The following is a 15,527-nucleotide window of genomic DNA, read 5'->3' on the forward strand; positions in this document are numbered from 1 at the left end:
AAAAGGATAAAAAAGTAAATACTGTGTACTATCATCCTTTGTTATATGCTCCAGTTATGTTTGTTCCTAAAAAGTCTAGGCAAGTTCTGTATATGTGCTGTGGAATGGAAATACCCCGAAGGCAGCATCATGTAACCCATCCTCTCCTTGTTCAGCTTACCCAATGAACAGTAAGTGAAAACAAGATTTCTCAGTGAAGGCAGCACCAGAAGGAGAAACTTAATCCCAGCTTTTCCCTGTCGTCAGAAATATTTCTTGCATCACTTTGTTGCAGTTCAGTCATTTCAGTTGTGTCCTCCTCCTTATGACCCCATTTGAGGTTTTCTGGAGTCGTTTGCCATTTCCTTCTCCATCTTGCATCACTACCTTTTGTTAAAATTGACTAATAGGTAGGCATCCCTTCCCTTCATTCACTGGGACAAAAGCAAGAGCACTTTAAATGCCACTTCCCAAGTGGGAGGGAGAAATTGGCTGACATGGGGGGTCAGTCTCTTCACCAGTTTCAGGCTCTGTTCTGGAAGAATTGGCTCTGTCGTCTGAGGCAACCGGTGAGTTGTTTTAGTAACTGTTTTGTAAAGTCTTCTGTGAACTGTTACTGTTTTTTTCCCTTGCCCAGCTTTTTCCTTCAGAAGAGTTAGAAGTTTTATATGAGCAAGGACTGTTTTTTCCCCTTACTTAGTACCTCCAGTTATTAGCATAATGTCTAACACATTTTCTAGTAAGTGCCTAATAAATGTTTGTTGATCGACCAAACACATGTATTTCATATTTTCTATGCTTTTGTCCATGGAAGTCCTGATAAGTTGATTATTTAGATTCGGAATACTTTTGTTCTTGTAACTGATACTCTGCTAAGACCAGAGGCTTATAGAAAATATTTAATAATTAAAATCACTATAAAGATATAATAACCTTAGATATTTGGGCCATTCTCTAGAACTGATGTTATGGATTCTTGGAGTAGATACTGAATTGCTCATCACTGTCTTTAAAGAATGAATAGAGCCAATGAAAGGTAAATGAAAGGTAAATGACACAAAATAACCAATATATTAATGGATAAAGAAAATTGGTAGCTTATTTCTTTATGACTTTATGACTTAAATGACTACTTATTTCATTATACAAGGAATTTAATTAAAATTTATACAGGAAAAAAGTACCTACTTAAATAGTTCCATTTAAAATTCTTTGGAAATAATTCATTTCTTTCTAAAAGGATTCAAGATATTAGAAGAAAACTTTTTACCTTTTTAAGGACTAATATGTATAGATAAAACTATTTTGCTACATTATTGATATCTGTTTTTTATCTCTGAAAGTAAAATTTAGGTAAAACTTTTGCTTCCAAAAACAGTATTTTGCTTAGGCTCAATGTTTGTATGTATACTCATTCAAACCTCATTGGCTTGAAACTTTATAGACTTTATCAGAACATCTTCAATATGCAGAGAAGCTATGGTAATTAAAAAATGTTTTCCTATCTTCCTCAACTGGGAAGGGGAGTAGGATCAAAATAGTTTGCTTGGAAATATAAATTAATTTCAAGTAGTTAGCATAAATCTTAGTCTGCTACATTTGAATATCTTAAAAATAATGCTCAAATGGCCCAAGAAATTAATAATGAGCAAAGTGAGACTTAATAATCTTCTCCTACTGGCAGAGAGTGGATGAATGGTATCTCTTTTGAAAGTTAGTTTTTAAGTCAGATATTTGAAACTTGAAATATATTTCCCATAAACCATTATGAATGACAGTAAGATTGCTAGGGCAGCTAATTAATCTGCTCTATCCCATAAAGTCTAAGCTGAATTTTGAATCCTTGAAGAAAGAAGATCATGTAGTTAAGGAGAGGAGAGAAAGTGGAGGATAAAGTCAGAGGAAGAGAAGGATAAGATTCACTTTAGTGTAGGATTGTCCATGTATAATATTGTCTCTGGCATCTTTCCAGATCTACTTTTGTGCCTTATTTTTCAATTTCCTCAATGTCCCACATTGTGGCATCTCATTCATATCTGTTCTATCTGCTAAAATGTTCCATAATCTATAGTTACTTACCCATCTCTTCCAAAAGAGGGTTTCATTCTCTCAGTGAAGATTTTTACTTTGGTGTTAGGAGTAAAGCATCTGATAGAAGTAATTTGGAATCATTTATGGAATAAATGATTTAGAATTAAGGAATAAATAACTGCTTATAGATTGACATAAGTCTCCTTAGAGATATTTTTTTCTATAAGATGATGAACTCAAAATGAATCTAATTGAAGACATTTCTATTAACATAACTATTTAAAATACAGTAATTCACATTATTCAGAAAAAACTGTTGGGAAAACTGGAAATTAGTATGGCAGAAATTAGATATGGATCCACACTTAACAACATATACCAAGATAAGATCAAAATGGGTCCATGATTTAGGCATAAAGAGGGAGATAATAAATAGATTAGAGGAACAGAGGATAATCTACCTCTCAGACTTGTGGAGGAGGAAGGAATTTATGACCAGAGGAGAACTAGAGATCATTATTGATCACAAAATAGAAGATTTTGATTACATCAAACTAAAAAGTTTCTGTACAAATAATACTAATGCAAACAAGATTAGAAGGGAAGTAACAAATTGGGAAAATATTTTTAAAAACAAAGGTTCTGACAAAGGTCTCATTTCCAAAATATATAGAGAACTGACCCTAATTTATAAGAAACCGAACCATTCTCCAATTGATAAATGGTCAAAGGATATGAACAGACAATTCTCAGAGGAAGAAATTGAAACTATATCCACTCACATGAAAGAGTGTTCCAAATCACTACTGATCAGAGAAATGCAAATTAAGACCACTCTGAGATACCACTACACACCTGTCAGATTGGCTAAGATGACAGGAACAAATAATGACAAATGTTGGAGGGGATGTGGGGAAATTGGGACACTGATACATTGCTGGTGGAGTTGTGAAAGAATCCAGCCATTCTGGAGAGCAATCTGGAATTATGCCCAAAAAGTTATCAAACTGTGCATACCCTTTGACCCAACAGCGCTACTACTGGGATTATATCCCAAAGAAATACTAAAGAGCGGAAAGAGACATATATGTGCCAAAATGTTTGTGGCAGCTCTTTTTGTTGTAGCTAGAAACTGGAGGATGAATGGATGTCCATCAGTTGGAGAATGGTTGGGTAAATTGTGGTATATGAAGGTTATGGAATATTATTGCTCTGTAAGAAATGACCAGCAGGAGGAATACAGAGAGGCCTGGAGAGACTTAGGTCAACTGATGCTGAGTGAAATGAGCAGAACCAGAAGATCACTGTATACTTCAACAACAATACTGTATGAGGATGTATTCTGATGGAAGTGGAAATCTTCAACATAAAGAAGATCCAACTCACTTCCAGTTGATCAATGATGGACAGAAATAACTATACCCAGAGAAAGAACACTGGGAAGCGAATGTAAATTGTTAGCACTAATATCTGTCTGCCCAGGTTGCATGTACCTTCGGATTCTAATGTTTATTGTGCAACAAGAAAATGATATTCACACACATGTATTGTACCTAGACTATATTGTAACACATGTAAAATGTATGGTATTGCCTGTCGTCGGGGGGAGGGAATAGAGGGAGGGGGGGCAATTTGGAAAAATGAATACAAGGGATAATATTATAAAATATATATATAATAATAATAATTAAAAAAAAAATAAATAAAATACAGTAATTCAGAGGACTGGAAAGATATTTTGTGGCACTTAAAGGTACAGCTCTCATTTGATTCTTTAATTTACTATCTTCTCTAAAAATCTTTGCTTTCTCATACCTTCTTCTATTCTTCCACTTTGGAATTCATAGGATCACTAAAATGTTCAATTTTTTTCAACATGGCTGCAATGATAGAGGTAGAGGAGTCATTCTTTAAGTGCTAGGACTGGGGATGTTAGCTGGGGGATCAAAGGAATTCTAGGACCAATCATAGGTATATATTGCTAATTTAAAATATGTATTTTAGACTCAAGTTATGCCTAAACATTACCTTGTTTCATATGTATTCTTTCCCTAATTAAACTGCATACTCAATGTTTTCAGGGATTGTGTCTCAAATACACTATATGTGCTTCATAGAGTACTGCATATATAGCACATAAATTGCTTGTTCCTATTACTATATGATCTATATGGCAATCTTAAAAGGACATTTCAAATCTTCATAGATGCAGTATTTTAGTTCTTTTGTAATTTTAAGTATTATTCTTTTAAAACAAATCTGACTTGTATGCCTGCCTCTTGGGTAAACATAAGTCGAAAAGTCAGGCATGGAACTGAGAGTGAGGAAGAATACCCTACCTTCATAGGCCACAAATTTAATGCATTAGTATATAATGATGGAATAAAAATAATAAGATCATAGAATTAAAGCTGAAAGAGGATTCAGAGCTTAATTAGTTCCCTTATTTCATTTTATGGAGATTGAAATAGTCTCCATAAAATGGGAAAACAGTGATTTTTAAAATTGCTTATAGGGAGTAGAAGAGCAGAGCTTTGAATTCAAATCCTTCCTTTCCTATCTAGTACTCTTCACACTAATGCTCTTTATATTCACTCTAAATCCAGCCTTTTTTTTTTTTTCCATTCATCATCACTGGTAAATCTTTTGAAAACAAACACTTTCAAAATAAAGACTTTTATAACATTCTCTTTGTACTGGTTGTAGAGTTTTGGGGATTTTACTGACCAAATTCACTTGGATAGGATTCAAAAGAAACTCACCTTATCTTGAACTCTACTTTATAGTTAATTGTATTATAACTAGAGTCTAGTAGACACCGAATAGAACTATTCCAGGACATGAATTGTGTGTATTTTCCAAATCTCATAAACAAAGACCCGGTGAATTGAAATAATTTATGCACCACCTTGAAGTTATATTAATCCAAAGTACACAGGTATCTAAATCTGGGAATCAAACTGATCTATAGTTTGTTGACTCCATTTTCTCCTCTTATTTGAAAATTAGGGCATTTGTCCTTTTATTGTACTTTTATACTTCCCATCTCAGTGGCTAAGCAATCACATCTACCATATTTTTCAGTAATTGAGTAAGTTGTTCTCTGGGTCTGGTGAACTGAACTATTCAAGGAATTGCGAGGGGCTCCCTGACAATTTCCTAACTTTATCTTCTGTGTCAACTTCCTATTAATCAGTTTTGGACTCTTCTATGCAATCTAAAGATTATTTTTCCTTGTCAGAAAAAGACATGAAATAAAATTATGGAGCCCTCTTTTTTCTCCTTATCATCACACACAACTGAGACAGTTGTTCTATCCTTTCTTTGATCCTATTCTTTTCTCTCATATAGTTAAAATTACTTTGAAGAATATATATTATCCTTAGCATCCTCTAGACTTAGCTTATTCTGAATTGTAGTGCTATTGACACTCCACTTACAGGATCAGCCATTCTTTTGAATTTATTCTCCATTACTTATTCTTGATTCCATGTTTTATACTTTTCTTTTTGAAATTTGCATTGTTTGATAATTTCCCTGTGCATTGATCAATAGATAACCACGTGTTAAGTGCTTTACTATATGCCAGACTTTGAGTTAGATAATAGAAATACAACAACAAACAAAATAAGCTTTGCTTTTAATGAATTTCCTTTCTTTGAGTGAAATAGCATGTACATAGATAAGCATATTCAAAATAAATGCAAGAAAGTTATGTGTGAGGTAATTAAAGAGGGAGGGTACTAGCAAATGATAAGTAGGGACAGAGATTCAGCAGATGTCACATATTAAAAGTGATTCTTGAAATATGACTCAAAAAAGTGAAAGACTCTATGAGGTAGAGAAGGTGAGAAGTGATGAGTGTATTTCAGGCACGGGGGAAGCCTAGTGTAAAGGGATTTCCCAGAGATGGGAAATGGAGCAAGGAACAGATAATTGACTCATTTGGTTAAATTATAATGTGTGGAGATAAAAGTAATATATAATAAAGATAAAAAGAGCCTTAGAGTAAGCTTGGGTGAAGTTGGATAAGGTTGTGAAGGACTTTAAAAATCCAAGATAGAGTTTATATTTTATTCTATAAGCAAAAGGGAACCTGAAGTTTATTGAGAAGGGGAGAAGTAGTCAGCTCTGTGCTCAAGGGAAATACATTTATCATTTGTATGGAAAATGGATTAGAGTGAGGAGAGCGTGGGGGCAGGAGCTTTATTAAGAGATTATTTAAACAGTCCAGGTGAAAAGTGTAGAGGGATAAAAAGAAGGTGGTGGTTATAGGAACTGAGAGAAGTCAGATATGAGAGATAGTATAGAAGTGGAAATGGTCATATTTTAGCAATTAACTGGGTATACTGGTTGAGGGAGAATGAGGAGTTGATCATAATATCAAGGAACAAACCTGGGAAGCTTGAAGAATGATGTTGTCTTGGAACTGATAAGGAAATTTGGGTTTTCAGGGAAAAGATTGTGAATTCTATTTTGGACACATTGAGTTTGTGATATCTCCTGAAAATATCAAATAAAGAACTGATGGGACCAGATGGGGGCTGAATATATAGATCTGTGAGCCATATGCTTAGATATAATAATTAATCCTATGGGGGCTAATGAGATCATCATTCATATTCTTTAAACAACACTCCCTTTTGTCTTTATTGAAAAAAAATTTTTTTTGGTGTGTTGAGTACATTTTTTATTTATTCTCATCTCTTGTGGATTGACTTCCTAATTAAAACTTCCTACTGAGAGTCTATATTTTTCTAATCTATTAAAATCTATTCTGCCCAAAGTAAAGGAGTATGCTAGGCTATGCCTGGTTTTCCACACCTTCTTTATCTCTAATTCTAATATGAGTGGTCACTGCTCCCCAAGATTTTCATCATTTCTTTTTCAGCAAATATTTTCACCTTATTGGTCTTAATCAGGCTTAGAATATAAATTTTTTCAGATCAAATCCTTTATCTTTTCAAGGATTGGAGATGGGGGAGAAGTGATTATCATTAAGGAAGTAAAAACGATCATACCCCAGAAATAGCTACAGTTTATATTTGGTTATTTGAACTATATACCATGCCTCTGTGCCAGGCTTGTCATTTTCGTTTTAAATTCTTCAGTGATCTCTTCCTTTTTTCCATCTAGGCAAATAAGCTTCAAATCTTGGAAAATAAGGCAACAATATATATATTTTTTTGTTTTCCAAATGTAAACCTTTTCTTGAACTATGGGAAAAAATTGTTAGAGTAGCTTGGAAAAGGGCATATCAGGATAACTCGGTTAATATTGTGTTTTAGAAAAGTCTTATTTTTAGTATTGTGGTTCAAAGTAGTATGCCATAATAGAAAAGATATTAGCTTTGTAGCTAAAGGATAGGGATTGAAAATTAGCTCTGAAGTATAGTAATTATAATTTGTGGACAAATCACTTAAGATCAAAAGTTGCAAAGGACTTAAAAGATCTTATCTAATGCCCTTTATTATAGTTTAGGAAGCTGAAGTCCAGAGAGATCATTCCTGCCTTCCTTCTTTTTTAAATGGCATTTTATTTTTCTGATTACATGCAAAAATAGTCTTCTACATTCATTTTTATAAGATTCACTTTTATAAGATTTTTTTCTCCCTCCCTTTCTTCCTCTCTAGAACAGCAAGCAATCTGATATAGGTTATACGTGAACAGGACTCTTAACATAGCACCTTGTTTCCTCTTCTTACTTTGCTCATATGCAAAATGAAGATGATAATTTTTGAAATATGAACCTTACAGGGTTGTGTGAGGAAAGTCCTCTATAAACCTTAAATGTGAGTTACTATTGCTATGATCTTTCAAGATATAGAATAAATTTGTGCATATAGAAAGCACTGGATACTTATTGGTCAATTATTTTTCAGTGATATATATATATATATATATATATATATATATATATATATCTTCATTTTCCATTTAGATTTGATTGTTCTAATCTCTCTCTCTCTCTCTCTCTCTCTCTCTCTCTCTCTCTCTCTTTCTCTCTCTCTCTGTCTCTTTGTGTCTTTGTCTCTCTGTATCTCTCTCAATTTCTCTGTCTCTCTCTATCCCTTCCCTTTCTTTTTCTTTATTTAAAGTATCTCATGTTTTGTAAACTCTGATTTTAAAATCCTTATTTAAAGGAATTATTTCTAGATAGGCTCTACCAATTTTCCTCTCTTCCCTCTCTAGCCCCCAACAAGCACCCTTTTTACAATGTGCAATTACTCTGTTTTTTATATTGTTCATTTGTTTAGCTGTGTCCAATTCTTCATGACCCCATGGAGTTTTCTTGGCAGATACTGGAGTGGTTTGCCATTTCTTTCTCTAGTGAATTGAATACATTAAAATAGCTAACAATATAGATTAAAAAAAAAAGACAAATACCGTGTTTCCCCGATAATAAGACCTATCCTGAAAATAAGACACCCATATACTCTTTAATATTCCGCTAAAATAAGCCCTCCCCCGAAAATAAGCCCTATCGAACTTACTATGAAAACGGTCATCATGGTGATCCCCTGCGCTATATGCTGCGTAGCGGTACCTTCAGTAAGCAGCGCCGCCCTCCCCTCCCGGGTGAAACGCACGTCGCGCTCCGAGCTGCATCCAATCAGAGCTGCAGCAGTGAGCGCGTCATCCTCTTCTTCCCTGGTGATTTGCTTGCTGGCGCTACTGAGAGCAGCGCCGCAGAGTAGAGCTGAGACAGGACCATCTAAAAACTCGGTAAGTTCAGTAAGCGATGGAGAATAAAATAAGCACTCAGGGGGCATGATGGAGGCTAAAAGGGGCATGATGGAGGCTAAAATGGGCATGATGGAGGATAAAAGGGGCATGATGGAGGATAAAATAAGCCCTCCCCTGAAAATAAGCCCTCTGGTGTTTTTTAGTCCCAAAAAAATAATAAGACAGTGTCTTATTATCGGGGAAACACGGTAGTTTCAAAAATAAGGTACTGGGGCAGTGAGGTAGTAGGGTGGAAAGTCAGGACCTGAGTTCAAATTTGACTTCAGAAACTTATTTTTAGCTATGTGTTCCAGGACAAGCCACTTAATTCTGATTGCCTCCAAAAATAAAACGCCAAGTTTCCTGATTTCCTTTCAATAGGTTGACAAAGGTGCAGAAAAAAGGTGCAAAAGGAAAGCTGGCTTCCTCCCATGTTTTGTTGACAGTATTGTAAAATGGGGGATTTCTTTAAAAAAGAAAATTCTGTTCCAAACTTCAAATAAAACACAAAAATGTTTTGGTGTCAGGAACAGCTGGGTTCAAGTTCTATGTAATAGAGAGGCTGCATGACTGGGACAATCACTTAATTTTACACTGTCCAGGCAACTATCTAGAATTGCCAGGTCTAGGGAAATTGCTCATCTTCATATGGGAAGAATATTCAGCCCTGAAAGTTCACCTCACCAGTGAAAAATATAAACCTGAACTTGTAAGTGATTATAAATAAAATCTTAAAGTTCTAATTGTCTACACTTTGTTTGACAAAATAATAATCCCTTATTTGCATCCATATCTCCCTCCCTTTTTTTTTCTCTTTTTAGCAGATATGTTTTTGCTATGGGTAGTTATAGTCAATAATAACAACAATAAATACTTATTATCCCAGGTTCACCACTCTGTGGATTCTTCCACCTACCCCCTAGACACTAGCTAACTAGCTGTGTGACCCTGACAAAGCCACTGTCTGCCTCAGTTTCCTCATCTGTAAAATGAAGATAATCATATTTCCCAGGGTTGTTGTGAGGATCAAATGAGATAATATTTTAAAGTGCTTAGCAAATCTTAAAGTCCTATATAATTGCTACTGATTGTTGTTATTGTTGTTGTCATCATTAATAGGAATTTGATTTCAAAGTCAGTCTTCCTGAATCCATGATCATAGCACTAATGATTATACCGTATTGCATCTATTATTTCCAGAAACAATTTCTTGGACATATGAATTATTTCTAGTATTCTGCTTGTGTAGGGAATGCTGTCATAACATTTTTACCACAATATGATTCACCCTCTTTTTATAACATTCTTAGATATAGTTCTAATAGTAGTATTTCTATGTCAAAGGACATGAACCACTTCATAGCTTTCATTATAGAATGCCTTATTGCTTTCCAAAAGATTACACCAATTTCCAACTCCACCAATAGTTTAATAGTGTTCTGGTTTCTCCATAGCTGCATGGGGGCGGGGATATTTCAAGATTGTCAAAAGGTTAGGGGTCTAAAGAATTCATCCATTGCTGCATCTGTGTGTATTTTCTGTGTTCAAAATTGTCTTTTCTTTTCCCAACAGGTTTTATTGCTTACTTTTAGCACAGGTTTGTTCATAGGAGTGCCCTTGGGTCACTATTGTATAGTTATTCATGTTGAGTCCAGGAAGGTTTAGGTTTTTCAATTACACAAACCTTTCAAAGCTCTTGCTATAGAAGTAACTCCAGAAACACGAAGCAAGTGTGACCTCTGGCCATATTATTTTATGAGAATATTGGAGGCTGAGAGCTGTTTTTGGGAACTCAGACAGGTGTGTACATTTATTTTGTCAATCCTAAGCTCCACTGTGCTTTTGGCTGATTCTGGTTTGAGATTTTCCACTCTCTGTATTCCCTTTCTACGCAGAAATACATCATCTTTGTTAGTGGGGAACAACAGTTCACAATTATGAAACACTTTGCATACCTTATCATATTTGATTCAATAATCCTATGAAATAGTTGCTATTAATTTCACCTTCATTTTGTAGATGAATACTCCAAGACTCATTCAGTCACACAACTAGAATCTGATCAATCAATTCACAAGAATTTATTAAGTTTCTAGTATACACCAGGCATTTTGTTGGGAATTTGAGAAACAAAATTCTAAATGAAAGTCCCTGTCTTTAGGGAATTAGGATTTTATAGAAGGAGACAACAAATAAAAAACAAACATATGAAATGTACATAATGTGTGTGTATATACATCCAATTCACACACACTTACAAACACATATGGTAATTCTGATAGTGAGAGGTAAGAACCTGTAGTGGGGAGGATCAGAAAAAACATCATATAGGATGATGTTTTAGTTGAATTTGAAGGAAACTAGGGATTCTAAAGGGAAAAAAGTGAAGAAAGAGTGTTTCTCAGACTTAGGAAGCTACTTGTGCAAAGGATGGAGATAGGAGATGAAATATCATGTATGAAGACTAACAGCAAGATCAGTTCTATTGGCCTGAGGAGTACAGGAAGGGGAGTAGTGTGTAATAAGATTGGAAAAGTAGGTTGGAATCATGTTGTGAAGATTTTTAAATGATAAACAGAAGATTTTGCATCTAATAAGGAACCATTAGGGTTTATTGAAATTGTGAGTAATATGGTTAAAATTGTTCTCTGTGTGAAAGATGGCTTGAATAGCAAAAGGTTATTCAAGGTGAGTGGTCCATGAGAGTGCAGAGGGAATAAATGTATCTTAAGTGTTTGAGGTAGGATTTGAATCCATCTTCCTAATTCCAAATCTAATACTCCAGCTAATATATCATGGTGCCTCTTAAATGCTTCAGTCTTATGATAACTTAAGGGTGGTTTAGAGTCCCACTCTACCCAAACAGGTCTTAATAGGTTTCATCATACCTGCTTTTTCCAGTTCTTTTATCCACTGGGGCTAAAAGAGAAATTCAATCAACAAACATTTTTAGCACCTACTGTGTTCAGGAATTGTTCTAGGCAGTCAGGATATAAATATAAAAGTGAGATGTTTTGCCCTTAGGAGTTTACACTAAAAATGATCATGTCCCCAGTTATTAGGTAGACAAGTCAGTTTAGGTAGGGGAGTATCTGGGGGACAGTTAGTGATGAGTAGAACTCAGTTTTCAATTTCTGCCTTCAGTCACAATATATGTTAGAGTTCATGCTTTACAAGTATAGATTTTAAAAGCTACTAGATGCTTTCCTTGTCATTTGTTAATCTATTTTATTTTCAGGTTCTCATTTCAGACATCTCTTCTTCCTCTCAACCCATTCCACCCCCAATTCCCCAATTAAGTTGCCTCATGACTGAAGAAATGAAGTTCTGTTTTAACCAGGGTGTTGCAATAGGTGTAGGATACTTGCTCCATCAGAAAATTAGAGACTATTTTTCTGTTCACACTCAGGGGTTCTTTTTTTTTCCTGGCCTTAATGCATCCTTTGTTTAATCATGCCAACATAGGTGATTACTGACAGTTGGAATACTGTCAAGAAATCATATTTACAGAAATTTTTATGACTTCTCTTTACCACAAAATTCTGTCTAACTAAAACCAAAAAGTACTGTTCGAGTTGAATACATTTGGCTTAACTTCAATATTAAGATCAACTTCAATATTAAGAGTGAGTTTGTGGGTTGGTCAATGAAAATTGACATCAAAAGAAATTTATGATTGTGTAAAATTTTTAGTTGTGCACTTTATGGTTTCTCTAAGATCTTAAATTTTTTGTGAGATTTCATGTCAGCCTATTCCTGTTAACACCTTTAAAAGTAGTTATTCTTTTAGAGAATACCTTGCTATAATATGATGAATTGTTAAATGCAGAAAGGAATACTTTGAACCTATCTAATAGAATTGTGATCAAAATCCATCTTCCCCTCCCTGAACATTCTCCCCCCACAAAATCTTCTTAGATTTTTAGGTTTTATTTATGTTGGCTGGGATTCATAGTATCTCTTTGAATGACCTAGTAAGAATGAATCCCTTCCTATGATATATCTTCAGTGAAGAATTCCAGTTGGTCATCTTGGTTTAAATATATTCTTAAATTCTTTTAAAAATTCCAAAATTATTTGGCTTTTGCTGCTATAATATTATCAATTACCATAGGGCATCAACTGTGGACTGTAGAACTTAAAGATGGAAGGAGCATTAGATATTTCTCCTTTTACATATGAAGAAACTGAATTCTAGTTTGAGGAAGTAAATTAGTTGGGTCAATAATTCTCAAAGTGTGGTCCAAAAGTCATTACAGTTTTCTGAAGAACTTTTAAGAGGCTATGAGGTTAAAACTATTTTTCATAATATTACTAAGATATTTTAATTTCTAATATGGTCAATATCAACAAATGTAATCCACACAAACAAAAGTTCTTTGGGGGTCCTCAATAATTTTTAAGAGTATTAAAGGGATTCTGAGACCAAAGACTTTGAGAACACTTGATTTAGGGTTTTTTATATAGTACATAAAAGTCAGTAAAGGAAAAAAAAACATTTATTAAGAACTTGTTAAGTGCTAGGCACTGTGCTAAGTGAATAACAAATGAGAAATAATTTCCTCTTCACAACAACTTTTTGAGGTAGGTGTTATGATCCCCATTTTGTAATTAAGGAAACTGAGTCCAAAATCACATAGCTAGTAAGTGCATGATGCTTGATATGAACTGTAATTTATCTGCCTCCTGGCCAAGTATTCTTGTCATTGTGAACATCTTAAAATTCCACATCTACTTCAACTTCCCACCCAAAGTAGCATTGACTTATAAAGGCACTCCTTTTTTCCTAGGGCATATAGAACCAGTCCTTTGACCTCTTTCTCAAATCCCTGCCCCTGATGGAAGCAAATGGACTGATAACAAGGAGTAAAGAAATATCTGTTCATCAGGCACTAGATTCTCATGAAAAAATAGATCAAGATAAAAGTTTCTTTTCCATTTCTTATTTCAGAAGAACATCTCTTAAATAACCCATTTAATATCCCAAAAGATATTTTGGACTATTATGGAAAAAATTTCATTGGGATGCTATTTCAATATAAAAAAATTATTCCTTGCTTTAAGAATTATGATCCAAAAGAAAGGACTTAATGCTTGGAATCAGGAGACATGGGTAAGATCCCTGCCCTAATACTTACTTGACATAAAATGGTGGTCAATTCTTCCTCCATTTGAGCTTCCATTTCTTCACATGTAAAAGTGGGTAATAATAGTTGTATTAACTCCCATATAGGATTGGATATGAGGATCAAACGAAATAATGTGCACATGATGCTTTGAAATGGTCATTTCCCCCATCTTCCTCTCCTGCCTTCTTCCTTTCTTTTTCTTTTCCTTCTTTCTTTTCCTCTCTTTTCTCCCTCTGTCCCATTCTTTCTCTTTCCTTTTCTCTTCTTTTTCTCTCTCCTTCTCTCCTCCCTCCTCTCCTCCTCTTCTTCTCTTTCCACCTTTCTCTCCCTTTTCCTTTCCCTTTCCAAAGAAGCTAGTTAAGTTGTATAGTAGACAGAGCACTGTATTGGGAGTCAGAAATATCTGAATTCAAATATAAAAGTGAGGTAATAATAGAAATTATTTCTAGAGACTGTTGTGATCAAATAATATAATATTTGTAAAGTACTTTGCAAACATTAAAGTGCAATGTAGTTTTTTGATATTGTTGTTATTATTACTGCTATATAAAATTATATTACACTGTAGCTACAGCATAGTGCTCTGAGAATCTAATACAGCCATTTGTGTTTCCCTCACATGTGAGTGTATTCTCTAGCTTCATAGAGATTAACCATGCTCCATCATGCCATATGAATTTTGCTAACCTTAGATCTTTTTTGTTTGATTTATAAAGTTTTTTTTTTAACATGGAACATAACTTCTCAGAGTCTTACTTTTCTCATATGTAAAATGGGATAAAAACACTTTCCTTAAGAATAATTGTGAGCAAACTACCTCATAAACTTTAATGCACTAAGTAAAATGAATTCTATTTTTCATTTTCCTCTAAAGAGCTATCAGCCCAATTTGGTATAGCCTATATGACATCTAAATGGTGTTAAAAAGGAGCATTATTGAATGGAATCTGCTGTGAGATTTTATGTATATTCTCCCAGAATGAGTGTGGTGTTTTATTCTTCAAACTATTGTTTGATATTAGAATCTGGTTAATACATAAAAACATTAATAAAAGGAAGGAAATAGAAGAATCTCATATTTCTAATTTATACAGAAGGGGATTTATATGATACCCATGGCATAGAACTCACTATAGCAAAGTAACCACCAGTTTTATACTTTCATGGATAGTATACTAATTATGTACATCACTCTGGTAGTAAGAAAAACAATGGGCATCTATTATCCTCAGAAGAGAAAAATAGCTACAATCACATACTCACATCCCCATCCTTTCCCTATTCTCTCTCCTACTCTTTCCCACTCCCTACTCACAGAAGGGGAAAGAAAATAAGAGACTATTTCTTGTCCTTAGAAACAACTAGCAAATGATAGCAAGAAGTGGATTGTTTTGTAAAATCTAACATCAGGAGCAGATTCTTGAATTTTGAGGAGAAGGGTTAGCCATTCATGTAGAAGGCCCAGCATGAAGCTTTCCACATCCCTAAGCAGTTCAATGCCCACTGTAATTGTGATCTTCAACTCATTTCAGCTTGATCTTTCATTGATTGTTCAAGTCCTTTGTGCAAGTAATTCCATTCTTTTTGGATATAGTATTGAACAGCAAAGGCCTCCTAATACCTCTGGGAAAGTTCTGCTTCCTGAAATCTTGCTTCCTTGTG

At 34.4% G+C, this 15,527-nt stretch overlaps 1 protein-coding gene across 1 annotated transcript in view; it reads left to right on the plus strand.

Annotated features, from left to right (window-relative positions):
- Window positions 1-364: 364 nt before the first annotated feature.
- ABCA13 (ATP binding cassette subfamily A member 13) overlaps window positions 365-15,527 on the plus strand; it is a 523,487-nt gene continuing 508,324 nt past the window's right edge. The window contains 1 exon segment of the mRNA XM_074283590.1: window positions 365-548. Within this exon segment, the coding sequence (XP_074139691.1) occupies window positions 477-548 (72 nt within the window). The 5' untranslated portion in view covers window positions 365-476.

Source organism: Sminthopsis crassicaudata, chromosome 1 (genome assembly GCF_048593235.1).
Source record: "Sminthopsis crassicaudata isolate SCR6 chromosome 1, ASM4859323v1, whole genome shotgun sequence".
Lineage (NCBI taxonomy): Eukaryota > Metazoa > Chordata > Mammalia > Dasyuromorphia > Dasyuridae > Sminthopsis > Sminthopsis crassicaudata.